General features: G+C 46.3%; 1 protein-coding gene across 15 annotated transcripts in view; it reads right to left on the reverse strand.

The window, feature by feature from the left end:
• Positions 1-17,747, reverse strand: part of DYSF (dysferlin) — a 234,636-nt gene that overhangs the window by 138,412 nt on the left and 78,477 nt on the right. For all 15 annotated transcript variants that reach the window (XM_063594854.1, XM_003808180.8, XM_003808176.8 and 12 more), the window contains 3 exons: positions 11,734-11,802; positions 11,512-11,555; positions 7,601-7,683 (listed from right to left, as the gene is read on the reverse strand). In XM_063594854.1, coding sequence (XP_063450924.1) covers positions 7,601-7,683; positions 11,512-11,555; positions 11,734-11,802 — 196 coding nt within the window. The remainder of the gene's footprint in view (positions 1-7,600; positions 7,684-11,511; positions 11,556-11,733; positions 11,803-17,747) is intronic.

The following is a 17,747-nucleotide window of genomic DNA, read 5'->3' on the forward strand; positions in this document are numbered from 1 at the left end:
GCAGTCTGAGGTCACGTGCACACCCGGGACATGGTTGGTGAACTTGCTGATTACTTCCCTTCCTTGTTCACCTTTACCTGTTGCTGTCCTCCAGAAAACACTCGTTTTGCCCCTAGCTCTGTGACTGCAGTCAGAAGTCAAGGGTTGAGGAAAACTTTGTGAAGGAAGAATGCACAAAGACACAGAAAGAGTGGAGAAGAGAGAAGGGAGCGTGGCCATCCAGAGTGAGGACAGGGCAAAGGCAGCAAGGAGGGCCCGGCCCAGCCCCTCAGCCCTCCTCAGCGACGCCTCAGCTATGAATGCCAGCCAGCAGACACCAGGGCTGCAGAAATCATAGTTCATGGTCACCTTCATCTCCAAAGCAAGAGGTTTCCTTCTGTGGGCGAGCCAGGGCTCTGCTCATGGGGAGTTTTCTGCAACAGCGAGAGGGCCAACACAGGCACAGCTGCAGGCCCGAGGAGAGCAGTGGCCAGGGACCACCGGAAGGAAACAGATCACATTTTAAGCTCCTTCTAAATGATTACTAACAGGCCTTGCCCGTTATCTTGGGCTAATGAGGCCAAGGTCACAGTTCCAACCCCCATGTGCTTCTTAGAGAGGCAAAGTTGGCTTCCCACCCAGACTGATTTTGAATTCTGGCTGCAGACTGGTGTCCAGCCCAGATGCAGATGTCCCCCTAATCCCATCGGCCATCTGACCAACACATGGCTCTGGTGGCTCAGAGGATCAAGTGGGTGGCTGCGGAGCAGCCTGCCTCCCAACCACACCTTTTCATTAATTCACCCATTCTTTCTTTCTATTTATTTATTTATTTATTGAGACAGTGTCTTGCTCTTGTTGCCCACACTGGAGCACAGTGGCGCAATCTCGGCTCACTGCAACCTCCGCCTCCCAGGTTCCAGCAATTCTGCCTCAGCCTCCCAAGTAGCTATGATTCCAGGTGCCCACCACCACCTATTTCTTGTATTTTTAGTAGAGATGGGGTTTCACCATGTTAGCCAGGCTGGTCTCGAACTCCTGAACTCAGGTGATCCACCCACCTCAGCCTCCCAAAGTGCTGGGATTACAGGTGTGAGCCACAGCACCCAACCTAATTCACCCATTCTTTCATTCATTTGTTCATTCAGCAAACCTAACCAGGTGCAGGAGGAGGCACTGGGAATGTGTAATAAGACACGGCCCTGTTGATGTCTTAGGTCAATGACTCCTGACTTGAGGGCGGATCGCAGTCTCTGGGTGTGAAGGTCCATCCCGGGCTCTCGCCCCTGTGTCTGCAGACAGTTCAAGAGCACAGTGACCAGTGAAGCCACCCAAGACAAAGCCTCTATTTAGTCCACATCACCGTTCTGCCAAAACACAAGTGTTTTATTGTGTTTTCCCTCAGCCCAGGAAGCTGGGGCTGTGGAAGCCCAAAACACAGATGAATGCTCCCAGTTCTGTGGCCCGAGCAGCGAAGCCCAGCTGCCTCACCTGGGGGAAGCTGAAGGAGATAGACAGCAGGACCTCCCAGCCCAGTGAGCCACAAGTCCCAGCCCTGCACACAGTCCCTGGAACATGCATGAAGAAGCTGAGGCCGTCACCTGCGGTCTGCCCCACCAGCTCCCTCTGCCTCTCGGCACATCCCCAAGCCCATGGCGGCTGGCTGCCTGACTCTCGCTTGCGCCAGGCAAGAGGAGAAACTGAAAACTGCTGGGAAATCAGCATCATCTACATTCCAGAGACAAAAGGAGACTAACTTTGGATTTCTTAACTATGGAAAACACTAGGATACAAGTGCTATTTATGGAGCATGAGTTTCCTATGTATAAAGTTATCAAAGAATCTGTGTATGTTTCACAGAGCTCATGTGCCTGTTACCTCTCAAAAGACCTGCAGCTTCTAAGGAAAGCACTCTTTTTTAAAAAACAAAATTCTTACTTAATACTTCAGAGCACAGGGTCCAAGGAACACTCTAGTGCGCCCAGGCAAATTTGTGGGCAGAGGTGTTTAAGAGGTTAGTGTCAGGTCTTGTCCTCACTGGAAACAAAAACAAAAACAGAAAAACAAAAACTGCTAGTTGAACCAAATCATCTGGTGAACCTTGAGGTGGGGAAATACAGAGAAAGAACTTGTTTTTACAGTTCAGTTTCATTTGGTCTTTGAGAGCAGTGAGGAAACAGAAGTGTTGTCTATTGCCCCAATGGGCTACAAGCCCACAACGTGGAGAAACAACATAAAAAGGGGCTGAAAGGAAAGTTGGAGCGACGCGTTCTGAGGGGGCTGCAGGCAAGTCGGGGAGGCTTGGCCCGAGCAAGGCAAGGGCCCGACCTCAAGGCCGGAGAGAGGCCCTGGCCCCAGAAAGGGACCCACCTCTGCAGGAACGAGTCGGCAGAGTCCGAGAGTCATCAAGGACAGCTCCAGTTGGATGCACAAGTTTAACTCTTTTACTGCCACTTAAATCAAGCTATTTAACTGCATGTTCAAAACCGGTTAGCTGGTTGCAAGAAGATTCTCATTTCTTTCCAGAACCATCTGTGATGGAAGGTGGTCCCGACTTTGAATGCCTTCCGCAGCATGCTGGGTTGCCCATGACCTGAGCGCCATCTAGTGACCACATAAACATCTTTCTTACCTTCCCACCAACACACTCCTGCGGACACAGAGAAAGGTGAGGGCTCACACAGCATAGAAATGAAGACAGGTCGGGGGATGTTAACTCTCCATCAGGGGGCTGGTGGTAGGCACGGCTGCAGCGTCATGAAACACAACTGTCGGAAAACAGTCAGAAATGCCACAGTGTGCCCCCACCACTGTCTGCCCCTGGATTGAGAGACGAGAGACAGTGCCAGTCAGAAAACTGAAGACGAGGTTCCTTCCATACCAAGAGTACTGACCTGTGAGGTGACCCTCTGTCTGCATTACCACCCCCAAATCTCTCTACCTGTGCAGGAGACAGCCCTCCTCAGAAACTATCTGAACAGCAATTAGTGAAGGGGCCACATCCCGGAACAGATTGTTCCCCCAGAGAGGAAGGGAGGGGCTGGGGCAGGAAGAGGAAGTTCGCAGTGCCTTCAGGAAGGTCGTTTCTGGGACTAGTCCTAAGTTCCAACAACGAAATCAGAAGGCAGAGAGCAGCTAGATGTGGAAGCTCAGGGAGGGTATCTGGGAGTTTACTGTACAATTCTCTACTTCTGCGTGTATTTGAAATTTTCTATAATTAAAAATTGCCCTTTAAATGTTTCAGAGAACTCAGCCAAACCAGTCTTTTCATTTCTTTCTTGCCACATGGCCTTGGAATATGTCATCACCTCTGCCTGGAACTCTTTCCTACTCCTCACATGCCGGTGGCTTCCCCTCTGGCAGCCTAAGACACCTCCTCCTAGAAGCCTTCCTTGATTCTATCAGGCAGAAGCAGCTCTCCCCTACTCTGTTATTCTCTTTCACCATGCATGTCCTTTTCTTCGAGGGCACTTAAGACAACTTATACCCATATTTTTATTTGTCTATTTGTTTGTCGCCTGCCAGGACTCTAAGTTCCCTGAGGGTGAAACCAAGAATATTTTGTTCAACCCTCTATGCCCAGCCCCTGACAGAAGGCATATGTTCAATAAGCATCTCCTAAAAGAATGAGGTGAATGAAAAACAATGTCAGGTATATGCCTCTGATAGCTGCCTACATTTACAGAAGGATCTGAGGACATCAAGCAGCTAGAAGTCTAAGTTAACAATGTCTTGCTTAAAAACGATGTTAACATTTGGGAGGCCAAGGCAGGTGGATCACCTCAGGTCAGGAGTTTGAGACCAGCCTGGCCCACATGGTGAAACCCTGTCTCTACTAAAAATAAAAAATATTAGCCAGGTATGGTGGCAGACAACTGTAATCCTGGCTCCTTGGGAGGCTGAGGCAGGAGAATCGCTTGAACCCAGGAGGCAGAGGTTGCAGTGAGCCAAGATCACACCACTGCACTACAGGCTGGGCGAAAAGAGCAAGACTCCATCTCAAAAAAAAAAAAAAAAGAACATTTTAAAAAATGGTATCTCCTCCAGTCTCCTCTTCTAGGAGAAGAACTCCTAGAGGTCTCCTACAGATCTAGAATCTGGAGACGATCTCCAGCTTCAAGAGCACTGGGTAGAGTCGGCCAGAAACTGGGCACGTTAACCTGTCCTCCAGCTAAAGATCTGAGAAGATGGATGGACAGAGAAAGACCCACACACCCTATCTGTGAGAGATACCAACACTGAACAGATCTTGTGGGAGAGTGAATAAAGCAGGGAGAGGGCAGAGAGCCAACCAGGGTATGGAAACCGCATCCATAAGATTCAGGAAAGCATTCACCTGCATATTACAGAAAATGATTTGGAATCCTCAGTAGAGTACAAGAAGATGTAGTTTTTGTGGAACAAAGCAGAACTGCCGGGAGAGAACAGACAAGGAGCAAAGAAGTAAAGGAAAATATAAAAGGAGTGACAGGGGGAAAAGAAGGCTTGACAAGAAACTACAAATGCAATAGCCCATTTTAAACCACGTACGAAGCAGTAAAAGGCAGAATTGGTACAGAAAAAAATCAGATTAGCAACATAGAAAGCCCATCTTAATGATGATAAACAGCAAATGTTACTCTAAGGTTATTGTGTACTAGACATTATAAGAACCTTACTTTTATAACCTCATGATTTTTACAACCGCCTCATGAGGGTTGGGACTTGTAAGAGCCCCATTTTACAGAGACTGGAGCAACTCACTCAGTTACAAAGAAGCAGAGCCAAGAGCATTTGAACCCAAGTTGGTGGGCTGGAGAGCTAGAGCTCTCCCCACTCCCCCACTCTGCCTTCAGCTGTCCATGGCATAATGTCAGAATTTTTAAAAAACAATCCTCAACTCAGATTTAAGAATTCATCATGTCTCAGACAAAATTCAATGGAAAGTGTCCTGTACCAAGATAGATTAAAATAATTTTCTAAACTATAAGAAAAAAGATAAATTCCTATGAGCAGCATCTAGTCAGGAAAAAAAATAGACTAACTATGAAAGAATCAAATCAGACTGCTGTCAGAAAACACACAAAAATAAATTCAAAATAGATCAAATGTTTAAATGTTAAAAAAAAAAATTAATAGAGTTAAATATAACCTTAGGGTCTGCTGAACCTTAGGGTTTGAGCATGACACAGAAGGCAGAAACCATACTTTCATTATTTAAATAAGAAATTTTAAAAATAAAGACAAGAAGCTAGAAAGTTAAAGAAGGAAACAATAAAATCAGTCTAAACAGAGTTAAAGAGTGCAAAGATTAAAAGTCCAATAAAGTTTTAAAATAAACTTCTAACCAGCTAATCAAGAAAAAAAAACTCAAATACATAGCATTAGAAATAAGAAAAAGTAAAACACCACAGGTAGAGAGAATTATTCAAATTATAAAAATTTGCTCTGTACACTATGTAAATAAATTATACCTCAATGTAATGGATGCTTTTCTAGGAAAATATAAATTATCAAAATTGACTAGAGTAAAAGCGACAAACTAAAAATAACAATCATCACAGGAGAAATTGAAAAGTTTTTAAAGAGCTATTACTATACCCACTCAAAAAGGGCACCCAGCCCATATGGTTTTATGGGTGAATTATTTCAAACCCTCAAAAGACAGTATTCTTATGTTATAGAAACTGTTCCAGATGTTAGAGAAGACTTTAAATCTTTACAATTAATTTTACGAAGCCAGCATAACCCAGATATCAAAACCAAAGAAATAATAAGCAGACATACCAATTGAAGATAATAGAGAAACAGGCCCAAGAACACATTTAGGAATTTAGTAGGTGATAAAGGCAGCATTTCAAAATATAGGGAAAAGATTACTCAAAATACAGTGTTTGTATCACCAAAGAACAATTTTGAAAAAAGTAATGCTAGATCCCTGCCTTATTCCCTAAGGAAAAGACTAACAGATTTGGCTACATAAAAATTTTAAATTTCTATAGGTCAAAAACTATTAACTGGTAAAATAAAGCCAACAAGAATTATTTACTACATATATGACAGGGGAAAAGTTAATATCCATATATATACAGAACTCTTACAAAGGTATGAGAAAAAGATAAACATTTCCTCATATGGACCGAGAACATAAATAAGACATTTATAATAGAATGAATATAAATTATATAAACATGTTATATATAAATATAAAATAATTATTTAAATATATTCAAATTGAAATCGGTCAACTTCACCAGCTATCAATAAAATGAAAATTAAGGCAACAATGAAATACTATTTTCACCTATAAAATTAACAAAGTTCTTTTTTAATATTATTATTTTACCCTGTGTTGGGGAGGGTATAGCAAAATAAGCCTAGGGGCATGATGAGAGTATAAAGTAGCCCAGCCTTTTTGAAGGGCAATTTTGATAAATATCAAAAGTCTTAAAAATGTTGAAATCCTAGGCTGGGTGCGGTGACTCATGCCTGTAATCCCAGCACTTTGGGAGGCCTAGGTGGGCGGATCATGAGGCCAGGAGTTCGAGACCAGCCTGGCCAACATGGTAAAACCCTGTCTCTACTAAAAATACAAAAATTAGCCAGGCGTGGTGGCGCGCGCCTGTAGTCCCAGCTACTCGGGAGGCTGAGGCAGGAGAATTGCTTGAACTGGGGAGGCAGAGGTTGCAGTGAGCTGAGTTTGGGCCACTACACTCCAGCCTGGCAACAGGGCAAGACTCCATCTCAAAAAAAAAAAAAGAAAAAAAAAGTTGAAATCTTTTCACACAGCAATTCCAATTTTAGGTATTTATCCAAAAGGAAACTCATGAATTATATAAAGATTCAGCTACAGAAATATTCCTTGCCAATTTAGTTGCTTATAATGTGGAAAAATTTGAAAACACCTACATGTTCATCATTAACTAGTTAACGTGGATCATGATACATTCACATAATGGAATATGTGTATTCACTTAAAATTGTATTATAGAAGAACTTTTAATAACAGGAAAAGATATCTATGTTGTATTGTCAAGTATCAAAAAGCAATTTTCAAAACAATTTGTTCTAATGTATATATACACATACCCATGTATTAAATACACACATCTTCCATGCATGTACAGACATATACATACATACATACATATATACATACATACAGAAAGGTCTCGGAGTGCTAATAGTTCTTGTCCGGAGGGGTGGGCTTATGGGTAATTTCAGGTAAATTTTATATTCTTTCAGATTATTTCTTTACTTAAAATTTTACAAAATGATGATGAGTTGCTTTTTTAATAGAACAACAAGAGCTATTTCAATAGCTTTTGAAACTGCTAGAGCACAGTCGGACAAGGCAGGACCTGATGGATGGCATGGCCACAGCCAGCCAATATTCTCTGCAGGAGTGAATTATCCTCTTTGTGCCCTTCAGTGGCATATCCCACAATCCAAGTGTGGAGAACCCTAAATGTCTGTAAGACATCTCTTTCATTGCCAGAGCTCTTCTCAGTGGAAAATGGGCAACAGAGGCCTTATAATCTCCCCTTTTCTGCAAACTCTCAAAACTAGAAGTGTAAGCTGGATAGAGGGGGGACGGGGGAGAGCACAGGGGGTCAAAAGGCAGAACGAAGAGGGAACATACCTTCTATTTCTCCTCCAGGTGCAGAGATTTTCGACATACTCAGGTAGGTGGTAGCCACGATGTCATTGTGAGTCAGGCGGTCCCTAGAGCAAGGGAGCAGAGAGTGCCTGAACACAGGAAAGGAACTGCAGGCCACAGCCCACCCAGGAAGTATGCGGCCTCGGTTACACATCATGGGGGGGCAGGGGGCGGGCAGAGAGCGCTTCTGGTCTTCACTTTGGTATGTTACTGAGGCCTGGTAATCCCAGAGATGAAGACACTGCACAGGAGGTTTGCCCAAGACTCTCTGAGAGGGAACTAGTTCATCTCGCCAACCACCAGCATCCCATCAGGCAACCAAACCAGGCTGCCAGCCTGGATCTCTACAGACACATCTGCAGGCTGACAGGGAGGAGGCCAGAGGCAAGGAGGCAGGGCCAGGGACTGGCCTGTTCAGGGAGCCAGGTTCCCGGACCCAGGAAGAACTGAGAGGCTCCAGGAGCTAAAGAAATGTCCAGATCAAGGAGAAAACTAGGTGACCAGGAAGAAACTATCTCCAAGGCCACAGTCTTGAAGTAGCCAATGGTAATACACGATTCCTTTTTGTATCTGACTTTGTATGTAATGGGGCACTTTTAGCCTTTATCACACAGGAGGCTCACACAGCCTTGAGAAACAAGCACTTTTATTATTATCTCTGTTGCACCCATGAGGAAACTGAGGCTTAAAGCCATGTAGGTACTTGCCCAAGGTCATCAGGAGAGGAAGGGCAAGCCCAGGCCGGAAGCCCTGGCGTCCTGACTCCTGGAACATTGCTCCTGCATGGCATAGGGCCTGCTTCCAGGGGGACACTTCTTGGCTCCCCAACCAGGGTAGGGGACTGTGGCCAGGAGCTCAAGGAGGTTAACTGCTTGATTCACCTATTAGCCAACCACATCCTATGCAGACCCTCCCTCTGAACCCCACTCCTGCCTCCTTTGATAATAATAAACAGTAACAGCTAACATTTATTGAGCACGTACTAAGAGCCAAGCACTGTGCTAAAACCATCAGGTGACTTAACTCACTCATTCTCACATCAGCACTACCAGGTAGGTACTACAATTAGCCCCAAGTTCAGATGAGAAAGCCAAGGTTGAGAAGGTTAAATAATTTGCCAAGATGGCAAAGCTGGGATTTGAGGCCAGATATGCTGACGTGGAGACCAGAGCTTTGATTGCAGCCACCTGCTGCTTCCCGGGTAGGCTAGACCTGGGGTCAAAACCACTAGGTCGAGAACCCCCACAGCAAAGAATATTCCAGCCCCAAATGCCAATGATGCAGACGCTGAGAAACACTGGGCTGGGCAGGACCCATCTCCTTCAGGAAGTTCCTCCTGGGTAATTTCCCCTTCTTCTTGGTGCCCCTTAGACCCCCTCTCCCTGTTGTGAGTGCCTTAGCCATGGGCAGCTTCAGATGACACATCCCAGCCCCATTGTGAAAGGCACACCCTGGCATGGTGCTTCGATTTTTCTTTGAAATCCTAACCCTACAAGGTACCCTAATCTCTGCGCAATTTCTGTGCTCCTTTCTTCCTCTTTGTATTTCCCAGGGAGGTGATTAAGCTTTGATTTTTAAAGTTTTCCATCGCCGGCGCTACATTAGGAAGAATGAATTGTCAGCACAGACAGATCTGTATCATTTTTCCAAGTAAATGATATTAATAAGAACTGAAAAGCAGGGTGCAGTGGCTCACGCCCGTAATCTCAGCACTTTGGGAGGCCAAGGCAGATGGATCACCTGAGATCAGGAGTTCAAGACCAGCCTGGCCAACATGATGAAGCCCCGTTTCTACTAAAAATACAAAAATTAGCCAGGGGTGGTGGTGTGTGCCTGTAATCCCTGCTACTCGGGAGGCTGAGGCAGGAGAATCGCTTGAACCTAGGAGGCAGAGGTTGCATGAGCCAAGATCACGCCATTGGACTCCAGCCTGGGTGACAAGAGCGAAACTCCATCCTCCCACCGCGCCCCCTGCAAAAAAAAAACTAGAAAGTAAAAATTTCCTGCAACATTTTACAGTGATATTCTCAGCACCAGATGAGTGACAGTTAATGGCATTTGTACCCAGTCTTCATGACCAAACCCTAGAAAAGGTCAGCACTTGAAAAGGAATTGGATTTCTGACCTCCAGTCTTCTCTGAATTGGGAGAGGAGGGAAGGAGAGTGGGAGGAGAGAGGTTCTGTTTTATGGAGGTAGGGGGTGGTTTGGGGTTTTTTTGTTGTTGTTGTTTGGTTTGGTTTTTTAATGAAAAAGGAATTTCTGAAGAATTAAATGGAAGATTAAGTTACAGAGAAAAGGCCATATGGACTATATCCTATTTCCAGGATTCAGGTAATAACAAGAGCTTATCTGCATTTTCTGGGAAGAAAGCACTCTTCTGGATAGGAACTTGAAGCAGCAGAATGCTTTCTGGCCAAGAGCTGGGTTTTGGGGCTTGGGGTTGCTTTTGGAAAATACAGCAAGTCTGAAAATAGACTCACAATAAAAATGCCACTTCAACCCAAACCAGAGATGCAACCACCAGATTCTGTAATGTGTTTGGATTGTACAGTACGCCGATGCCTTTGACACAGCTCACCCGGACTCGGGCCAGACACATCCACAACACAGGAGACAACCGCACCCACTCACATCCACATGCGCAAACATGCAGAGACACGCACAGCTCATCGCCCGCAGTCAGAGCGGCACACATGGAGAGCGGAGATGAAGAGATCATTCTGGGATGTAAAGCACATCTTTCCTCCAAACCGCTTCCCCACAGTACATACCCGTGGTCGCTGCCCTTGCGGCCTCTCCCTCACAGGCCCTCGTGGCGGCTCTCTTTCCTCTCCTCTAATTCTCACAAGCTGTTTTCTTTAGGCCTGGGGAACTGGCACACAGCTTAATGGCTCTGTGGCCTGGGGGTTTTTCCCTAGTCTCTCATTATCCTCCTGGTTGGGGGTGTCATGGGCATGAGACCAGAGGAGAACACGCTGGGGAACCACAAAGCCAAGACTTCTTGGGGGCAAAGAAAGGACAACTCTCTCTTTTTTGGGAAGCCCAATGCCCTGAGATCACACGTGTGGACCCCAAATATTCCCCTCAAGTGTAAGAGACAGCTCCCCTCAACTAGCAGGAGGTGGCATGGACTAGTGGTTAGGAACACAGGCTTTGGAAACAGCAGGCTTGGGTTCAAGCCTGGCCTTAGCTACTTTCCAGCTAGCTGTCAGCTCGGGCAGGTCACTCGGTCTTTCCCAACCTGCCTTCTCATCTGTGAACTGATGTCGGTGAGTTGATGGTCAGATGAGATGACTCGTGTCAAGTGCTTGCTGGGAACAAGGTTTGGTGTATAGTAGGTGCTCAACAAGTATTAGATGCTGTGATCTTTCTAAGACGCCCGTGAGCTGCTGTCCTCACCTGCTGCACAGCTGCCATGGTGTCCCCTGCTCAGGCAATCTGGTCTGCTCCTCCACCATGGGGACCCTACCTTTTCATCCCACCAACCCAGGGCAGCACCGCAGCCCATCCTCCCTGAAGCTCTCCTCTTTTCAGCCCCTTCCCTTAGTTTGTGAGCCTCTCCTCACTGGAATGTCCTCATGGTGAGCTTAGCAAAACCCCACCCCTCCTGCCAGGCCATCACCTGCCCCACCTCCTCCAGGAAGTCTTCCCAGCTCCTTCTGCCCTCAGAGATGATTCCTCCTTATCTGCCTACCTCCCAACAAGCAGGTGTGAGTAAGCTTCCCAGGAACTGCCCACACCCTCTCCATCCCTGGCTACCCCAAGGGGAGATTACCTCACCTGAAACTTCTCCCTCACACTCTGACTACCAGTCACTGAGCCGAATGAAACTGAGGGACCCAGCGCCCCCTCAGGACAGCCCGCCCTAAAGACTCCAAGACTCAGAACTCACCAGTCTATGACACGAATCCTCATTTTTTCACACATGGAGGGAAACTGAGGAAGGAATAGAGGCGTGTTGGGAGAAGAGTCCTTTTGAAGATAGAACAGCCCCTCCCCACCCCGAGCTGAAGTCTGGGATACCGGCAGGATGCTGGGGAGGCAGGAGCCCTGGACCTCCCGAAGCCCAGAGCCCCAGGGGCCTCCTTGGGTTTACTGGGGGCAGGAGGCTCACCATGGCAGGCAGTGTGATGTTCTGGTTCCACTGAGGGTTGGCCGTCTTCTCCAAGATCTTGCTGCACAGCTAGAAGACACAGGGAGGGGACAAGTTGATCGAGCTCCATGGGGACTCTGGGCTCCCCCGGGGCCACATGCCAACGAGTAGCCATTCTCTGCCATGCTGGCTGCCCTTAGGGCTGGGTGTAAGACCCTGGGGTTGGGGCCTAGTGCAGGGGGCTCATACACAGGGAATCTTTGCGGAGACAAAGCTCAATGGAAGGTCAGACCCAGAGCTGGGGAGTGGGTAAGGGTGGGGTGGGTTGTCAGAATGCCACAGCCCTTCTACCCTTAACTCACACCTCTGGCTGAAAATCTCCCTCCATACCTCCCATTATGGCCATGACCCTAAATGTGGGGGCCCTGAGTCCAGTCCAGACGGGCTTTCCCAGAGGCCCTTATGGCCCAGAAGGCTCTTTTGCCCATTACCCCCAGATCATCCACCATGTAGGAAGACTGTGACCCCTAGGAGATCAGAGATGGGAGAGGGGAGCCATGCACAGAGGTCACAGAGTGAAAGAAAATTCAGTGAAGATACAAACCTTATAAGCCATAGTCTGCCTCCAACCAGCCCTGCCCTAAAGACCAGGCTTTTCCCACACAAGAAACCTCACAGGAGTGGAAACCAGATCCAAACCAGCAGCTCACAGGCCAGCCCTGGCCTTGGAGTCCATAAGGAACACCAGGCCCCTTAGCCAGCCCCAGGGATCCTATACCCACACACGGGTGCAGCAGGTAAAGACTCAGTTTCAGATACACAGATCCTGGTAGATTTCCATGTTCTACACATGAAAATAATGAGCAGCCTTTTCAGAGCATTTACTATGATAAGCCCTGCATTGTGCTAAGCATTTCATGTGCATTATCTCATTTAATGAGCATCTGACTTAAATCAGAGACTTCAGGTCCCCAGGGGTGAGGATGATGTCTCCATTCCTGGTCCACCCAGTGCTGGCCCCTGCCCCCACCTTCCCCCTCCTCCCTATAAAAAGAGCCCCAGACAAAGGCCACACAGGGCTGGGTGTGGGGCTGAGTGCCAGGATTTCGCCCTTGTGTTAGTTAGCAAAGAGAGGAGTAAGGAAAGAAGAGAGACCAACGATCCAATCCAGTGGAAGAAAGAGCAAAGAGTGGAAGAGACAGTTCACAGAATGAAGATGCAAGGCCTTGAGACATATAAAAAGATGCTTCATCCCACTCAGAAAGAAACACAAAGAAAACCAACAAAATACCATTCCTCACCCATCAGATTCATAAAAATCTCTAAAGTCTGATAGACCACTGTTGGCAAGGCTATGGGAAAACTGCATGCTCATGTTTTGCTGGTGGGAAAACAAAATAGTTTGACCCCTCCAGAGGACAATTGGCCACTATGTATTGTAGTTTCAAATGCATGTTCCCACTGCCGTATGAATCCTACCTCTAGACACCCGTCCTACAGAAATACTTGCACATGTGAGGAATGACATATGTGTGAGGCTATTCACTGCAGCATGGCTTGAACTAGCAAGGATTTGGAACAACCCATGTGTCCACCAATGGAGAGCAGGTTAAATGAAGTATGGTCCGTCCGTACAATGGAGTACTAGGCAGCTGTCAAACAGAATGAGGATGCCTCTAGGTAGTGACGTGAAACCATCTCCAAGTTATATGATTAAGTGAAAAAAGCAAGGCGCAGAGTGGTATGATACACAGCCATTTGTGCTAAAAGCTAAAAGATAAAAATCTATAGTCGGCTGGGCACGGTGGCTCATGCCTTAATCCCAGCACTTTGGGAGCCCAAGGCAGGTGGATCACTTGAGGTCAGGAGTTCAAGACCAGCCTGGATAATGTGGCAAAGCCCTGTCTCTACTAAAAATACAAAAGTTAGCTGGAAGTGGTGTCACATGCCTATAGTACCAGCTACTCGGGAGACCAAGGCATCAGAATTGCCTGAATCCAGGAGGCAGAGGCTGCAATGAGCCGAGATTGCACCACTGCACTCCAGCCTGGGCTACTGAGTGAGACTCCATCTCAAAAAAAAAAGAAAGAAAGAATCTGTAGTCATATTTGCTTACACGTGCATCACAAAACCAGAATAATAGAAAAGAAACTAATTGCAGTGGTTTTCTTTGAAAAGGAAGAAATGGATTGATTGTTGGATGGGGTACAGAGCAAGAGGGAGATTTTTCATGATAGATGATAGATAGATAGATAGATAGATAGATAGAATAAATGTACTACCTAATTCAAAAATTAGATAAACAAAATTTTAAAATAAGATACTTTAACAAGACCCAGCTGAGCGGCCCTGCCAACTCTGTGCCCCAGGTCCCTGGAATAAGAAGGCACAGGCTGCCCCAACACACACATAGGATGCACACGGGCTACTTCAGCCCCTGCCCCAGGCATCTGGCCCTCCTCCATCGCAAACACTTCAACCTGGCTACCTTCACCAGGATGTGGGTCTGGGGGCTTGAACAGCAGCTGGTCCATCTGCCACACCCCAGCCAGCACTGCCTGTGGCCCCAGAGATCCCTGCCAGCCTTCCCCCATCCTGTTCCACCCACAGGCACTCAGCCAGGGCCACACCATGCTGCTTCTTCCTCTTCCTCTGCTTCTCTTTTTTTCTTGCTTTACCTTTTTTCTTTACCTTCCTTCACTACCCAATGGAGTATTATTAGTACACTCTCTCTGGAAGGCTATTTGTCCATCTGTATCAAATACTTAAAAATAAGCCCCCTGGCTTAACAGCCCCAATTCTAGAAACTCCCCTACAGAAAAGCAATCAGAGTGTGGACAAAGATTCCTGTATGCTGATGTTTGTCACAATGTTGTTTATAAAAGAGGAAAATTTGAATTATATATATCCAAAAAATAGGTCAAATGTTATGGTATACTCATCTGACAGAATATTATGCAGCCATCAAAAAAAATCATTTCAATGACTCTTTAACAACCTGAGAAAAGATGAGACAACACAAGCAGTTTGCCAAACTGCATGTATATAGTTGATTCTCATTATTCATGGTAGTTACGATCTATAAGGTCACCATGAACCCTGAATTAGTGAATGCTGACTCATTACCTCAGAGAAGAAGCAGGGTTAAATTCCTGGCAGCCTCTGTCACAACATTTTTGTCAACTGATCAATACATAACCTTGGTTTATGTGTGCTTCTGTTGAAGGACACCTTACTTTTTAATGTACATTGCTGAGTCATCAGCATTGAACTCACAGCCAACGGCACTGTGACTCAAGCCTGCAGGAAGCTTACCTATCACACGCACTTCCTCCGTAAAGCACATCACAGCCTTTCTGAGCTGAGGAATGCCACACAGCACTTCAGCACGACATTTGGGGCCATTTTAAACAGTGAAGTTGCCAAGAAAAGGCACAAAAATGTGAAAAACATGAGACTACACAGGACACATATCAAAGGACACACATTTTATCTGTGTCCTTTGATACTTGTCCTGTGCAGAACCATGTTTTGAGACTCTCTGCCCCCCGTTTCAACTCTCGTGGAGTAAATACATGCCCTTTGATCATGGACATGTCGTATTTACTCCATGAGAGTTGGAGCGGGGAGGCAGAGAGTCACCTTGTTCAACCTCAGCAACCAACATACATGCTGGGAGACTCAAATTTTTCAAAGCCCTGAAAGTGTCCACAAATCATCACTAAAGTGCCATGAGTGTTGATTTTGGGCTTGCAAATACATTTTAGTGAGTAGGCAAATTGGCAAATACAGAATCCTTGAATAAGGAAAATCAATATTTTCATGATTTTTTCCCAGCAAGTGGGAAGAGGGGAGGTAACAGGGTAGGTAATACAAACCAATGTTATCAGTAATTCTCTCCAGGGTGGTGCAGGGTACAGAATATGGTGCAGTGGGAGTTTTTGTTGTTTTCCTTGTCTCTGATTTTTTTCAATTTTTTGCAATTAATGGGTTTTATTCTTGAATTCAGGAAAAAAAAAAGTTGTTTTAAAACTTCCTGTCCTGCCCTACAAGTAGGGCAGGACCTTTTCTTTCTTCCATACCATGAAGTGCACAGTTGCACACACTCTCCCACACTCCTATCTTCTTAGGAACTTGGCCAAATCAAGTATGGTTCACATCTTGGATAATACTGCCACCAGGTGTCCATAAGGGGAAATGCAAAGAAGGCCAGCTGGGGTGGGTGGGTACACAGAATGTAACCTCAGGGCTCTTCAGCTTAGGGTGTAAAGAGAGAAAAGGGACATGCAAGCAGGCTAAAAGAGAGGGACAGGCAGAATGAGACATGCCATAAGAGCAGCAGAAGCGGGGACGCCACAAGGAGGTGGCTCAGGGCAGAGAGGACGCAAAGACCTGGGGCCCACCGAGGAGGCTGGCCAGGTTGAAACTTTCAAGACGGAGCATTCCAGCTGCCTCCTTCACCATAAGGTCATTCTTCAACTCCCTCCACCTCCTTCTAGAGGAAAAATGGGAGGCGGAGCTTCTTGCATGAGCCCAGATGCCAATCCACTGTATACAGTGCCTTGCCTTGGCTGCCTTTGTCCTTTCACCTCCCCCTAGACACTGGTACCTTCCTAAAGAAATCCCCAGGGCCAGCCAAGGGCATCTCAGAACAGAAGACCCAGGGAGATCAAAGATGCTGGCAGGGACCCAGGAGCAGCCAGGAGCCCCGGAGCTCTGAGGCTTAGTTCCAATGAATGTGAAGGCATGTCGGTCTTGGTTCTAGCCACCATCAAAATACCTTCCATGTTGGGAATGCGAAATAAGAACAATCTCAGGACATGAATTCCCCCAAGTGTCAAGTGGAAGAATTAATCCTAGTGTTTGGAGCTAGTGTCCCACAAAAACGTACAGCCGCAGCTTCCTGTTTCCTTCCTACCTTCAAGCAGCTGTCCCCATTCCTCCTGATGCCAGGCGCAGGGCGTAAGACCTGGACCCTGAGTCTACACCAAAACCTGCACTCAGGTGAGGATCTGCAGTAAGCATTTACACCTCCACATGAACGAGTTTAAAATCTGCATTACATCCCCGTGTACATTTTCACTGGGACCCTGTGCTAGTCTCTGAGGAGAGAGAGCCCAGCTCAAAGGGGCTCCTGATGGCCACCTTCAGTATAATTCATACATCGACACAATAATGACTGATTTAACATTAGAAATAAAAAGTATTGAGGTCCATACTAATACTCAACGAAGCGGAGGGAGAAAGCTCTTCTTTACAGAAAAAAATGTTGGCTAATCAAGAGAAAAAGAATGATAATGAGAAAATCACCACTTTGCAGTCCCAACTAAATGACTTCTTCAGACAGGAAGGTCAATGGATGCTTAGACCATTAGATAAGAGGTAGCTGAGAAGTAGGACATCCGTACAGTGCCAAGATACCGCCCACAGTTTACTTGCTAATTACAAAGTGGGAAGATTTACTTTTATAAGGGAGCTGTCTGGAGGCACCATTTTAACTGTGTGATCAGGCGATCATCCCTAATGATGGGACAACCTGACATTATGGCTCTCTGTTGTGATGCCATATGACATGCAGAACATCAACTACGCTGAGTTCTTGCCGAAATACTTCATCTGAATCTAATGGAGTCTCTAGACCTAACTTTCAGTTTACAGGAAAGAGAGGAGCCAGAGAAACAAGTTAAACAACAGAAGGAAACAATCGAACAAATCCAGTACTTGGACAAATGGCCTGGGCTGTTCAAAAATTCAATGCCATGAGTTGAGAGACAAGGGAATGCTCCTGGAAAGAGCTAGCAGTGGCTGTGGGGGCACAAGGTAGGGATGGGCCCTGGGGACGAGTTTAAAGTCAAAAGCTAGAGATAGCATGTGGGATGTGGAGAGAGAAAAAAGAGGGAAGAATCAAGGCAGGTCCACATTTTCTGCCTTTGATGGTTGTACCTGGTTAAGACAGAGGCTTTTGGATATGGGGCAGTTTGTGCAGAGAAAATGACTCCCTCCAGGGCTCAGAGGGGCAGCAGGCGGAGCTGTTT

The sequence above is a fragment of the Pan paniscus genome, chromosome 12 (assembly GCF_029289425.2).
Source record: "Pan paniscus chromosome 12, NHGRI_mPanPan1-v2.0_pri, whole genome shotgun sequence".
Taxonomy (NCBI): Eukaryota; Metazoa; Chordata; class Mammalia; order Primates; family Hominidae; genus Pan; species Pan paniscus.